Genomic DNA, 13,695 nt, shown 5'->3' on the forward strand with positions numbered 1-13,695 from the left:
GAGGGTTCTCACCCTTCCTCTTTGATACCCATGATTGCAACAAGTAAAATGTAATGTGCAATAAAGTAATGAAAGTAATAAATAGTCAATTCTTTTAAGAATGGAAAACTATCAAACTTATTTAGGAAGTTGAATGATTCCAGATTGGATCTCATGTGTATTTGGTTCTGAATTTATTTTGTTTACTCATATGTCTGCCAATATATAGTTAACTACTCAAAACTTTAGGTCCCTGAAGAGCCATTCATCCCTCAGACACACAAATTTAGATTGCTATGTATATATGTGGCCATCATCAAATTCTCCTTGGCCTTTGGCATTTAAGGCTATTCCAGTTCTTTATTATACCTGGGGAGGAAAGACCTATGTGGCTATGAGATGAGAACCCATAAAAAGTATATCTCTTAAAAAGCTAGTTTTCAAGATTAGAGGAAGTATGAGTCAACAGATAGCATATAGACCAGCCACAAACTCTTGAATGTGTAATATTCAAAGAATATTTAAACTGACCTTTAAATAGTGCAGTCCTTTAAAATTACAAAGAAATCACAAGTACAGCACAGTAAAGGCTGTGGTAAGAGCAGGATAGTTACTGAAGAGCCAACAACTATTTGATGTTGGGGGAGATAGGATAATCTTCATAGTTAGGTGGTGTTTGGAGTTGTTTTTATATGGTAGACAGTAATATGTTTAAGAGAAGGGTTGAGAAGAAATTCCCAGAAGACAGAGCAGTATGATCAAAGGCATAGATATGAAAAGCTAGAATGTATTTTGGGTGAGAAATTCTTTTGCTGGAAAGTAGTGTATAGGGGAATTGAAGTTGGATTTGGGGCAGGAGGTGATCAGGTTATTTTTTTTTTTACTGAGTTAGTTGTATAAGTTTCTAATATATTTTTAATATAAACCCCAATTGTGGCTCTAGCCGGTTGCCTTAGTGCCCTAGTAAGCAAACTGCGGCTCAAGAGCCACATGCAGCACTTTGGCCCCTTGAGTGTGGCTCTTCCACAAAATACCACATGTGGACACTACCTCGATAAGGAATGTACCTACCTATATAGTTTAAGTTTAAAAATTTGGCTCTCAAAAGAAATTTCAATTGTTGTACTGTTAATATTTAGCTCTGTTGACTAATGAGTTTGCCAACCACTGCCTTAGTGGATAGAGCTTTGGCTCGGCATATGGACATCCCAGGTTTGATTTCTGGTCAGGGCATGCAGGAAAATCAACCATCTGCTTTTCGTCCCTTTCTTCTCCCAATTCTCTTTCTCTTCCCCTCCCACAGCAAGTGGCTTGATTGGTACAAGCATCAGCCCTAAACTTCTTAATTTATTGAGACTTATTGGGTAGCTTATTATGTGGTCTGCCTTGGAAAATATTCCATACGCACTTGAAAATAATGTATATTTGCTGCTTTGGGGTGAAATGTTCTAAAAATATTAATTAAATCTCTCTGGTTTAATGGGTCATGTAAGGCCACCATTTTATTGATTTTCTGTCTGAATGATCTATCTATTGATGTTAATAAGGTGTGAAAGTTCCCTAATATTATCATTTTATTGTCAATCTCTCTCTTCATGTTTGTCAGTATTTGCTTTATTTATTTTGGTGCTCCTACATTGGGTACATATATGTTTACAAGAGTTTTAGCCTTTCGTTGGATTGATCTGATCCCTTTATCATTATGGAATGTGTTTCTTTGTTATTATAAGTTTTGTTTTACAGTTTATTGTTTTTGATATGAGTACTACCACCTAGATTTTTAAAAACTTTCTATTTGTATGAAATATTTTCCACCTATTTACTTTGAGTCTGTGGCTTTTGATCTTAAGTAGGTCTCTTGTAGACAGTATGTTTATGGGTCTCTCTCTCTCTGACTATATATATAGCCAGCCTATGTGTTTTTATTGGAGCATTCAGTTTATTTAAAGTTGATTGTTGATAAGTATTAGTTGTTGTCATTTTATTTATTTATTTATTTTTACTTTAAAAAAAATTAACTGAGAGGCGGGAGGCAGACAGAAAGATTCCTCCTGCGTGTGCTCTGACCAGGATTCACCTGGCAAACCCCCTACTGGGAGACTTTGCACATCTGGGACCACTATTCCCTTGCTCAGCAATTGAGCTATTTTAGTGACTGAGGCGAGGCCATGGAACCATCATCAGCACGCAGGGCCAACTTGCTTGAACTATTTGAGCCATGGCTGTGGGAGGAGAGGAGAGAGCAGGGGTAAGGGGAGGGGTGGAGAAGCCAATGGTCACTTCTCCTGTGTGTCCTGACTGGGAATCAAACCCAGGACTTCCACACACCTGGCTGATGCTCTATTACTGAGCCAACCAGCCAGGGCCAGTTATTGTCATTTTGTTAATCTTTTTCTGATTGTTTTTGTAGGTTTTTTTTCTGTTTATTTCTTATTTTATTGCTCTCTTATATGTTGATGAGTTTCCTTATTGGTATGTTTGGTATGTTTGATATGCATTGGTATCCTTTCCCTTTATTTCTTGTTAATGTCTCATAAATTTTTGGTTTGTGGCTACCAAGTACTTCATGGTTTTTTATTTGAATGTTTGGAACTTGGAAATTTCTTTGTTTTATTAAATAATGAGTAAATTTGTGGCTACTTTGCCCTTATCTTTGGCCATCAGAAAAAAGAAACCTACTTTAGCAAATAATTCACATCACCATTAATAGGATCATGTGATCACTATAGGTGTAGACAGCAGTGGAGGAAGATCACTACAGAAGGGTATGCAAATAAGAGTGGTGTTATGAACAACTTAGTATGTTGTATTTTGAGATTTTACTTGAATTTGAAGCTCCACGTGTATCTTTTCATCCCTAGTGTGTGGTATAATACCTGGTAAACAATAGCTTTTTAAATGCATGGCTGAATGAATCCCTAAAATTCATCTTTTTAAAAGTCTTATTCTGATGATTACTTTAAACTTGCTGACCAAGGAAGAACACTTGAGACCAAATTTACTTAAAAGGTCAAACAAAGTAAACATTATCCAGAAGACTGCTGGTACAAATTTGGCATCCATTTTGTGGTTGTGGATAAGAATGAGAGTTTGGGCCCTTTGAAGGTAGAAAAGAACTGATTTTTGCTTGATCCCTCGTATCTTGCAAGAAAAAAGTCAATGATCCGATGTCATAATGGGCTAGAAACAGTTGGTCATAGAGTATTAATGAATAGCAAAAACTTGCAGATTTGATTAACATGTCTTAAAAAAAAACCATTATGTTTTAGACATACTTCTTGTACCTTTACACGCTTTATATTCCTAAAGATGTGATTAATGATGGTAGCATGATAGAGCTGTGTTGAATGAATGTATAGATGAGTGAATTCATACATACCTTTACTAGGCATAGCTATTCATTCAACCCCAAGCACCAACACTCAACTAGGTTGAGTCCATGTCTCAAGGTATCTAAGGTACAAAAACAAAACTTAAGCCAATAAACAATAATTGGAATGTTTTTTTGTTGTTGTTGTTTTTTGGTGAGGTTTGGGTATAGAATGTAATTGGGCTTGAAGATAATAGACTAATTGCTTTGTTAGAAGCTGTCATCAAAAAATAATAATGAAGAGATTATAGTGATTGGAAGCATTTATATGGTGTTCTTTTATGTGGTAGAGCTGTATATCTTAAAATAACCCTTGTTTTACCAATGTCCTTAACTTTAATATTCTTGTATAATATTACTCCTGTCACTCATTTGCCAGAGGATGGGTTTGATCATTATTAAAGGTCATCTTGTCACTTGGCTTTAAGTGGTATTATATTATTTGCGGAGGGATTCCTATCAAGCCCAGAGAAGATGGAGGGATCTGTAAGCAAATCCTCCTCCTCTGTTAAAAGAAGCTTCCTTTGTAGAACTTGTCTTTGTTAATCTCATCAACTAATAGCCTGCATCTCAAAACAGTAAATAACAAACAAAACATATTTTGTTTAGATAAAATATATAGAGCCCCTAAAAATCTATCAGGTTTCTCTCTTACATAGTGATTTAACTGCTTTTCTGTTTTTTTTCTTAATTTATTTATTAAATGTAATGCAGTGACATTGATAAATCAGGGTACATATGTTGAGAGAAAACATCTCTAGATTATTTTGACATTTGATTGTGCTGTATACCCCTCCCCCAAAGCTAAATTGTCTTCTGTAACCTTCTATCTGGTTTTCTTTGTGCCCCTCCCCTCCCCCAACCCCTCTCTCCTTCTTCACCCCATCCCCCCTCCCCCCACCCCCACCCCTATTGCCATCACATTCTTGTTCATGTCTTTGAGTCTCATTTTTATGTCCCTTCTATGTATGGATTCATATAGTTCTTAGTTTTTTTTCTGATTTACTTATTTCACTCCGTATAATGTTGTCAAGGTCCATCCATGTTATTGTAAATGATCCGATGTCATCATTTCTTATGGCTGAGTAGTATTTCATAGTATATATGTACCAAAGCTTTTTAATCCACTCATCCTCTGACGGACACTTGGGCTGTTTCCAGATCTTCGCTATTGTGAACAATGCTGCCACAAACATGTGGGTACATATCTCCTTTTGGAGCCGTTCTATGGTGTCCTTGGGGTATATTCCTAAAAGTGGGATAGCTGGGTAAAAAGGCAGTTCAATTTTCAGTTTTTTGAAAAATCTCCATACTGTTCTCCACAGTGGCTGCACCAGTCTGTATTCCCACCAGCAGTGCAAGAGGGTTCCCTTTTCTCCACATCCTTGCCAGCACTTATTCTGTGTTGTTTTGTTGATGAATGCCATTCTGACTGGTGTGAGGTGATATCTCATTGTGGTTTTAATTTGCATTTCTCTAATGATTAGTGATGTTGAGCATTTTTTCATATGCCTATTGGCCACCTGTATGTCCTCTTTGGAGAAGTGTCTATTCATCTCTTTTGCCCATTTTTGGATTGGATTGTTTGTCTTCCTGGTGTTGAGATTTACAAGTTCTTTATAAATTTTGGTTATTAACCCCTTATCAGACGTATTGTCAAATATGTTCTCCCATTGTGTAGCTTGTCTTTTTATTCTGTTTTTGTCTTTAGCTGTGCAAAAGCTTTTTAGTTTGATATAGTCCCATTTGTTTATCCTGTCTTTTATTTCACTTCCCCATGGAGATAAATCAGCAAATATATTGCTCCGAGAGATGTCTGAGAGCTTACTGCCTATGTTTTCTTCTAAGATGCTTATGGTTTCACGGCCTACATTTAAGTCTTTTATCCATTTTGAGTTTATTTTTGTGAGTGGAGTGGTGTAAGCTGGTGATCAAGTTTCACTTTTTTGCAGGTAGCTGTCCAATTTTCCCAACACCATTTGTTAAAGAGGCTGTCTTTACTCCATTGTATTTCCTTACCTCCTTTGTCAAATATCAGTTGTCCATAGAACTGTGGGTTTATTTCTGGGTTCTCTGTTCTGTTCCATTGATCTATATGCCTGTTCTTATGCCAGTACCAGGCTGTTTTGAGTACAATGGCCTTGTAGTATAACTTGATATCAGGAAGTGTGATACCTCCCACTTTATTCTTCTTTTTTAAGATTGCTGAGGCTATTTGTGTTCTCTTTTGGTTCCATATAAATTTTTGGAATATGTGTTCTATATCTTTGAAGTATGTCATTGGTATTTTAATTGGTATTGCATTGAATTTATAGATTGCTTTGGGTAATATAGACATTTTAATGATGTTTATTCTTCCTAACCATGAGCACGGTATATGCTTGTTTGTATCTTCCTTGATTTCTTTTATCAATGTTTTGTAATTTTCCGAGTACAAGTCTTTAGTCTCCTTGGTTAAGTTTATTCCTAGGTACTTTATTTTTTTGGTTGTAATTGTGAAGGGGATTGTTTCTTTAATTTCACTTTCTGACTGGGCATTGTTGGTTTATAAAAATGCCTCTGATTTCTGAGTATGGATTTTATATCCTGCCACTTTGCTGCATTCATTTATCAGGTCCAGTAGCTTTTTTACTGAGACTTTAGGGTTTTTTATATATAATATCATATCATCTGCAAATAATGATAGTTTTACTTCTTCTTTTCCAACTTGAATGCCTTTTATTTCTTCTTCTTGTCTGATTGCTGTTGCCAGGACTTCCAGGACTATGTTAAATAAGAGTGGTGAAAGGGGGCACCCCTGCCTTGTTCCTGATCTTAAGGGTATTGCTTTTAATTTTTGCCCATTGAGTATGATGTTGGCTGTGGGTTTCTCATAGATGGCCTTTATCATGTTGAGGTATGTTCCCTGTATTCCCACTTTGCTGAGAGTTTTGATCATGAATGGGTGCTGGATTTTATCAAATGCTTTTTCTGCATCTATTGAAATATCATATGGTTTTTCTCCTTCTTTTTTTTGTTTATGTGATGAAACACATTGATTGATTTACGAATATTGTACCAGCCTTGCCTCCCCAGAATAAATCCCACTTGATCATGGTGTATGATTTTTTCCATATATTGTTGGATCCGGTTTGCTAATATTTTGTTGAGGATTTTAGCATCTATATTCATCAGAGATATTGGCCTATAATTTTCTTTCTTTGTGTTATCTTTGCCTGGTTTTGTAATCAGAATTATGCTCGCCTCATAAAAGGAGCTTGGAAGTCTTCCTTCCTCTTGAATTTTTTGAAATAGTTTGAGAAAGATAGGAGTTAGTTCTTCTTTGAATATTTGGTAGAATTCCGTTGTGAAGCCATTGGGCCCCGGACTTTTCTTTGTTGGGAGGTTTTTGATAACTGTTTCGATCTCATTTGGTGTAATCGGTCTGTTTAGGTTTTCTGATTCTTCCAGATTGATTTTTGGAAGATTGTATGTTTCAAGGAATTTTTCCATTTCATCTAGGTTGTCTAGTTTTTTGGCATACAGTTCTTCATAGTATTTTCTTACAATATTTTGTATTTCTGTTGTGTCAGTTGTTATTTCTCCTCTCTCATTTCTAATTTTATTTATTTGAGTCCTCTCTCTCTTTTTCTTGGTGAGTCTACTTAAAGGTTCATCAATCTTGTTTACCTTTCAAAGAACCAGCTCCTAGTTTCATTGATCCTCTGTATTGTATCTTTAGCCTCTATGTCATTTATTTCTGCTCTGATCTTTATTATTTCCTTCCTTCTACTAATACATTTGGGCTTTACTTGCTGTTCTTTTTCTAATTCTTTTAGATGCAGGGTTAAGTTATTTATTTGAGCTTTTTCTAGCTTCTGAAAGTGTGCCTGTAGTGCTATGAACTTCCCTCTCAGCACTGCTTTCGCTGTGTCCCATAAATTTTGAGTTGTTGTATGCTCATTGTCATTCGTTTCTAGGAATTTTTTTATTTCATCTTTGATCTCATTCTTAATCCATTCGTTATTAATGGATTAATAACGAATGGATTAAACCTGCTACTTAGTTTCCATGTGTTTGAGAATTTTTGAGGTTTTCTGTTGTGGTTCATTTCTAGTTTCATGCCGTTGTCATCGAAGAAAGTGCTTGATATGATTTCAGTCCTCTTAAATTTGTTAAGAGCACTTTTGTGCCCTAACATGTGGTCTATCCTAGAAAATGTACCATGAGCGCTTGAAAAGAATGTATATTCTGCTGCTTTAGGGTGAAAGGTTCTGAAGATATCTATTAAATCGAGTTGATCTGTGTTTTCAATAAGTCTGCTGTTTCTTTGTTAATTTTCTTTCTTGAGGATCTATCTAGTGATGTTAGTGCGGCATTGAAATCCCCTACTATTATAGTATTGCTGTTGATCTTACCCTTTAAATCCATCAAAGTCTGCTTTATATATTTGGGTGCTCCTATATTAGGTGCATAGATATTTATAATAGTTATATCTTCCTGTTGGATTACTCCCTTTATCATTATGTAGTGGCCTTCTTTATCTCTTACTATATCCTTTGTTTTAAAGTCCAATTTGTCTGATATAAATATTGCTACCTCAGCTTTTTTTTCATTTCCGTTTGCATGAAATGTTTGTTTCCATCCTTTTACCTTCAATCTATGTGTGTCTTTTGTTCTAAGGTGTGTCTCTTGTAGACAACATATGTATGGGCCCTGTTTTCTTATCCACGCAGCTACCCTATGTCTTTTGATTGGATCTTTTAATCCATTTACATTTAAGGTTATTATTGATATGTATTTTGAACTCCGCATCTGGAAGTTTGATTATTTCCATATCACTCAGTTTATCTCTTGAAGGTGTCTCTTGTGGTTTCATTTGGATTGCACTTCTTTGTCTTCTCATGATCTGCTTTTGGGTGTTTTATTTGTAGAGTTGGTTGAGTCTAGGCTTGGTGTTGTCTGCCCCCAGTTTTCAGTTTTGTTATTTCTAGGTCTTCTTGGGTTGGTATCAGCTGTTATCTGTAGTCCACTTTCGGATTTGGGCAGCTCTGAAGTCTTGATTTGTTTGTTTTCTTAACAGGTGATAGTCTTGTTAACTGATCTCAGCAGGGGGCTTCCTTGAAACTATCCAGGAATGCGATGGGTGTAACCTGAGACTCTGAAGGCCTCTTTAGCCAGCTAATCTCACTTGGGGCAGGGTTTTTTCTCAGCTTCAGTAGGGGGAGATATATCTCAGATCTCTATGGAGACCTGAGTTATTGCCCCTCCTCCCCACTTCTTGTTTTCAGCTGTGTCTTGTTGGGCTGATTGAAGCTGGATAGATGTCTGGAGATCTCTGATCCGGAAGCACTTCAGCTCTGTTTTGTGAAAGGTTCAGTCCCTCCCCCAGCTATGGCCGCCTCCAGCACGGATGAGTCAGCTTTTTTAGTTCGTTTCCTGCATTCCTTAGCCCCTCACAGTCTGTCCCTCTCCCTGTCCTTTCCACTTGGGAGATAAGCTGGTCTTTTCAACACACTTCGCTCCGTGGTCTCCAGGCAAGTGGCTATGAGCAGTAGTTTCTGCTCTTTTCCCTGTGTGAGATTCCCTCTGGGCTCTCAGCCTCACCCCCCACTCCGTTCCTGTAAGCAGAGGAAATTCAGGCGCTCCCTACCAGGATTGTGGCTTCTTCTTTGCTCCTTGGTTTTTGAGAGCTGTTCTTGCAGTTCAGAGTTGGTTTTTCATGCTGATTTTTTCCTAAATTGATTTGTATTCCAGTTTGGTGGTGAGAGCTGGGCGTCTGGGCGTCCGCCTACTCCACTGTCATCTTTTCCCCAGTCCCCTTTTCTGTTTTAACAACAGATAATATTGAAAGGGTTTTAAATACTGAAGGCAGAGACTAGGTAGTTTGTTCATACTTGTTAGTGTATTTTGAAAATGTAATGTTTGACTTTTTTGAAACATCTTTGTGAATTGTGTAAAAATGCAAGACTACAACTAAATATCCTCCAAATTCTCCATAAAAGAATAGACTGTGATTCTCCAAGTCTATAAAGTATTCTACTTTATGGTAAAAATGCAGAAGATCTTCTCCTCTAAAGAAACAAATTTAGATTGACAAAATTTTACCTCATTTTCCCATGTATAAGATGCATTCTTTTCCGAAAAATTTGAGGACTGTAAACTGGGTGTGTCTTATACAATGGTTGTAGACTTGTTAACTTGCATTTAAGAAGTGTGGTATTTCAAACGCCATAGATGGAACTGAGGACAGGGCAATATACAAAGACAATAATTCATCATCAGATGCAGATGAGGACAAGCTAATGGATGGGAGTTTTGTCAGTGATGAGGAGTTGTATGAATTTTATGATGAATAAAACTTGAGTTCAATAACTTTATATAATACATTGTTTTTCAAATTTCCGGTCCCCAAATCAAGGTGCGTCTTATACATGGGGAAATACGGTAACTTGATAATTGGTTGAAAGAAAACACTTCAGAAGAAAAGAAGTAGGGTGTCTTTTTGTACAACGAAAAGAACATTCAACAGAAGAATCAAAACCTTTTATTTTAGTTGTGTGACTTAATAATTCAGTTGTATTTTTCTTCTAAGAAAAAAAAACCATAATAATGATTTCAATAGTTAAATAAGTACTTTTTACAATCATATAACAACCTGAGAATCAAATTGCTTCCAAATTTAATTAATTTCTTAATAAAAAACACTTTAAAATGAAAATTCTGCATTCTGGAGAGTATTATAAAGAGCCAAAAAGCAAGAGAAGAAGACCATATAGTTTTAAAATATGCTTGAATAAATAAATGTTTTGTAGATCATTGATAGTAACATTATTTGGAAGATTTAGAGATGATCTGGTTTCCATTAAACTTATTTACACTTTAAAATGCCTCATGATGCTAAGAAATATGAAAATATATAGAGTTTTACTATATCAAGATCATCATTATCTAAGGGATTCAATTGGCCAGATTTTGAAAAACAGCTTGGCTTTTGATTTCCAGAGAGCACAGTCAGATGAACTGGAAAAAATTGAAAAGCATGGTCGGTCCTCCAAAGACAAGGAAAACACCAAGTCTCTGGACAAACCTGAACAGTAAGCATTACTTAAGACCCTAAGTAATGGGCATCCGTGCTGTATGGGTTGGCACTCTCCATTTGGAAAATGCGATGTCTTCTGTTCGTAGTTGTTATGAATGATATGAGGTTGATTATCTGTCTATATGTGTTATATTTTCCCCTTAATTTGCCTTTATTTCCTTAGGTTCCTTTATGAGCTGTCACTAATCCCCAACTTTTCAGAACGAGTCTTTTGCATCCTGTTCCAGTCCACATTTTCAGAAAGCATTTGCTCAATTCATCGCAAACTTGAATTGCTGCAGAAATTGTGTGAGGTTGGTAATGGTGTATAGAGAGCCAAAGCTTGGATTCTGGTATTTAATTGTGTTTCAAGAATGTTCATATTTTAAGTTTTATTTATTGTAAGTACTCATAAAATTTGAAGGATAGCAGTCCCGTAAATGAGAACATAATATGATTGAGCTTCAAGAATGAAGCAAAAGTTCAAGTAGGCATACTGGCCCGAAGGCCCTCTGTACTTGAATGTGGTCACTGCTGATAGACCTTAAAGTTTTTTGTCCCTTCTGCTCCTGCCAAAGCAGTATCTTCACTTTTCATGGTCCTCTCATATATCTAACTTCCAATTAAAGGCAATCTGAAGGTGTTTTATTTGCTTTTCTTCATATTTGGAAGGGTCCATCAATAAAACATGAATGATTCCAACCAAATGATTCAGAAACAGCTGTATGATTCAACAGAAGATCAGTATTCTTCTTGAAACAAAGAAAAAACTCTGGCAGAAATTACAGTATTAACAATTGAAACAATTAGTCACAAATCAATAGTATCATTTTCTCTGATTGTGGTAAATTTTTAAAAGTGGTAGTAATATAGTAAAGGTACATTTTTTTAAAGGAAGTGACATGCACATTTAGGGTAAACTTTGTGTTTCGAGAAGTGTGTATGAATTTTTCAGGGATAAATCTAAATTTGGACATTAATCTTTGTAATTACATTTTAGTTTCCCATAACTATGTTAGAAATTTGTGTTGCTCCAGAGGTAGGTACAAGTGGGCTGAAAGCAATGGCATTATTTTATAGTAGTTGTCATATTACAGCCTTCTGTGTTTTATAGAAATAGCCTAAATGAGTTCACTTTGGAGATACTCCTCTTCAAATGTAATAATGAACAATAATAAAGTTTGGATATGACCCAATATTATTAGTATAATAGGAATATCTGTCATTGACTTCTTTTTGTACAAGAGAGAAGTTGTTCTTCATTCTGTTTTACAGACATTAAAAAATGGCCCAGGGGTGATGCAGGTGCTGGGTTTGGTTCTTGCCTTTGGCAACTACATGAATGGTGGGAATAAGACTCGTGGACAGGCAGATGGTTTTGGATTGGACATTCTTCCAAAGCTGAAAGATGTTAAAAGCAGTGTAAGTATTTTGTATGAGTGAATATAGTCAAATTGAGGATAAGATGATTTGTTTAGTAATAAATTAGACAACAAACCAGTTGTAATAAATATTTCTTTATGTTCCAAGGTCAAAAGTTTCTTTATGTTCTGAAGTAAATAAAAGTAATAGCTATCATATATCGATACTTGTGATTTAGTGAATAGTAATGTTTCCCACTATGAGTAGTTTTGTATTCTGTGTCTAAAGAATAATTAAGTAGACAACATTTTAATATAAAAAAGTCATTTTTTTACTCTACTGTTTCTGCTAATATTTATCTTTTGGATTCTAAGAGTAATAAATTTTCCTACTTTAGATAGTATGTTCATTACTTTTTTCTTTTCATCTGTTTTAAGCAAAACAAAAGATAAGTAAAAGTAATTTATAAATAAAATATAAAAGATGATTCTGTTTTTCTGTGTATTATTCCCTCCTTGATACAGATATGTATGGGAATGCCTAAGCCCTTTTGCAGGCCTAACTACTTTTTGATCCTACTTCTATAGCCATCTTTCTTTAAAATTAACGTCTAAGAGATTATAAGGATGTCAGTAGAAATATAAATTTAGGAAACAACCACGATGGTAAGAGTTAAAATCCGAGATTGTAAACTTCGAAAACAAAAGAATTCTGTTTCTCTGATAAAAGAATCCCCACCCAGAACTGGATGATGAAGGACATTAGGGATATTTTTATAATATTAATCTTCAGGAAGCAACTGGCTTACAGAGATGAAACTATATAAAACTGCTCTTCCTAGAAATGAACTAATCTTTCTCATATAAAAGAAGTACTGTTTGTTTGTTTTTGTTGGTCAATGACTTATTCACTTATATGTCCGCTCATACATTCATTTAACATATTTTCCCTGGACATTTTTCCATTTAACATATTTTACCTGTATGAAATGCTGGTCACTGTGTGTTTCCAAAATTGGCTAAAACATGGTCCCTTCTTAGAACACCAAAAGCATATCATTTTTTATGATTTTAATGATTATATTTGTTCAAATGCTATTTTACTTGTATGATACATACTTTTGTAGGAACCTTCAGTATGTCAACCTTATAAATCATACTTTTTCAAAAACCAAAGCTCTCTAAACACATGGTAGTTTCTGAATAGTTTTTAACAAGCTCTGTTTGTTGGATTTAAACAGTAAATTTTGCAAATACTGTTGCAGTATATATAACATTGACATAATGTTTAACTAATAAAACTGTATGTGATATGAATTTGATAATCATTATATATGAATAAGGGATTTTTTTGGTTTATATAAGTAAAATTCAACCTTTAAATAAGTGAAATTTTATTAATTTAAATCATATAGGAGTAACTATTAAAATTAAATAATGGATCAAGAAGCAGGACTTTAAAAAAATAATTTCACTTGCATTCTCACAAGAGCAATGCAAATCCTTCCTGATTTCTTTTTCCTATAAAACAAATCTAACTATGCTCTTTGGTAATATCTGTAAACTGCACGGACAGAGCTGTTGCTAAGATCACTCAGCATTTCTCCCAGCATGCCTAGCAGCAGGCATTTAATAAATGTTTTGTTAATTGATTCAGGTACTGCCAACCATTTCATTGATTTACAAATTAGGAAAATAAAAAGAGGTCAAGTTGCTTAAGTTAGTTTACAAACAAATCTTATTTCTAATAAATATCTTTTGTTATTATTGCTATAAGTTACTGTGTAATAGATAGTGTCTTGTTATTATTATCATTACTGCTACTACTACCTATTACTATGAGGGATCTAAAATAGAGTAATAGATATGTTACCGTATGTTAAACTCCACTAGAAAAAGATTTTATTCTTTTTTAGAAAGAGGTG

At 35.0% G+C, this 13,695-nt stretch overlaps 1 protein-coding gene across 1 annotated transcript in view; it reads left to right on the forward strand.

Moving 5' to 3' along the window:
* FMN2 (formin 2) overlaps window positions 1–13,695 on the forward strand; it is a 410,616-nt gene that overhangs the window by 255,354 nt on the left and 141,567 nt on the right. The window contains exons 9-11 of the mRNA XM_066235150.1: window positions 10,334–10,425; window positions 10,594–10,723; window positions 11,685–11,831. Coding sequence (XP_066091247.1) covers window positions 10,334–10,425; window positions 10,594–10,723; window positions 11,685–11,831 — 369 coding nt within the window. The remainder of the gene's footprint in view (window positions 1–10,333; window positions 10,426–10,593; window positions 10,724–11,684; window positions 11,832–13,695) is intronic.

This window comes from Saccopteryx bilineata, chromosome 1 (genome assembly GCF_036850765.1).
Source record: "Saccopteryx bilineata isolate mSacBil1 chromosome 1, mSacBil1_pri_phased_curated, whole genome shotgun sequence".
Classification (NCBI taxonomy): Eukaryota; Metazoa; Chordata; class Mammalia; order Chiroptera; family Emballonuridae; genus Saccopteryx; species Saccopteryx bilineata.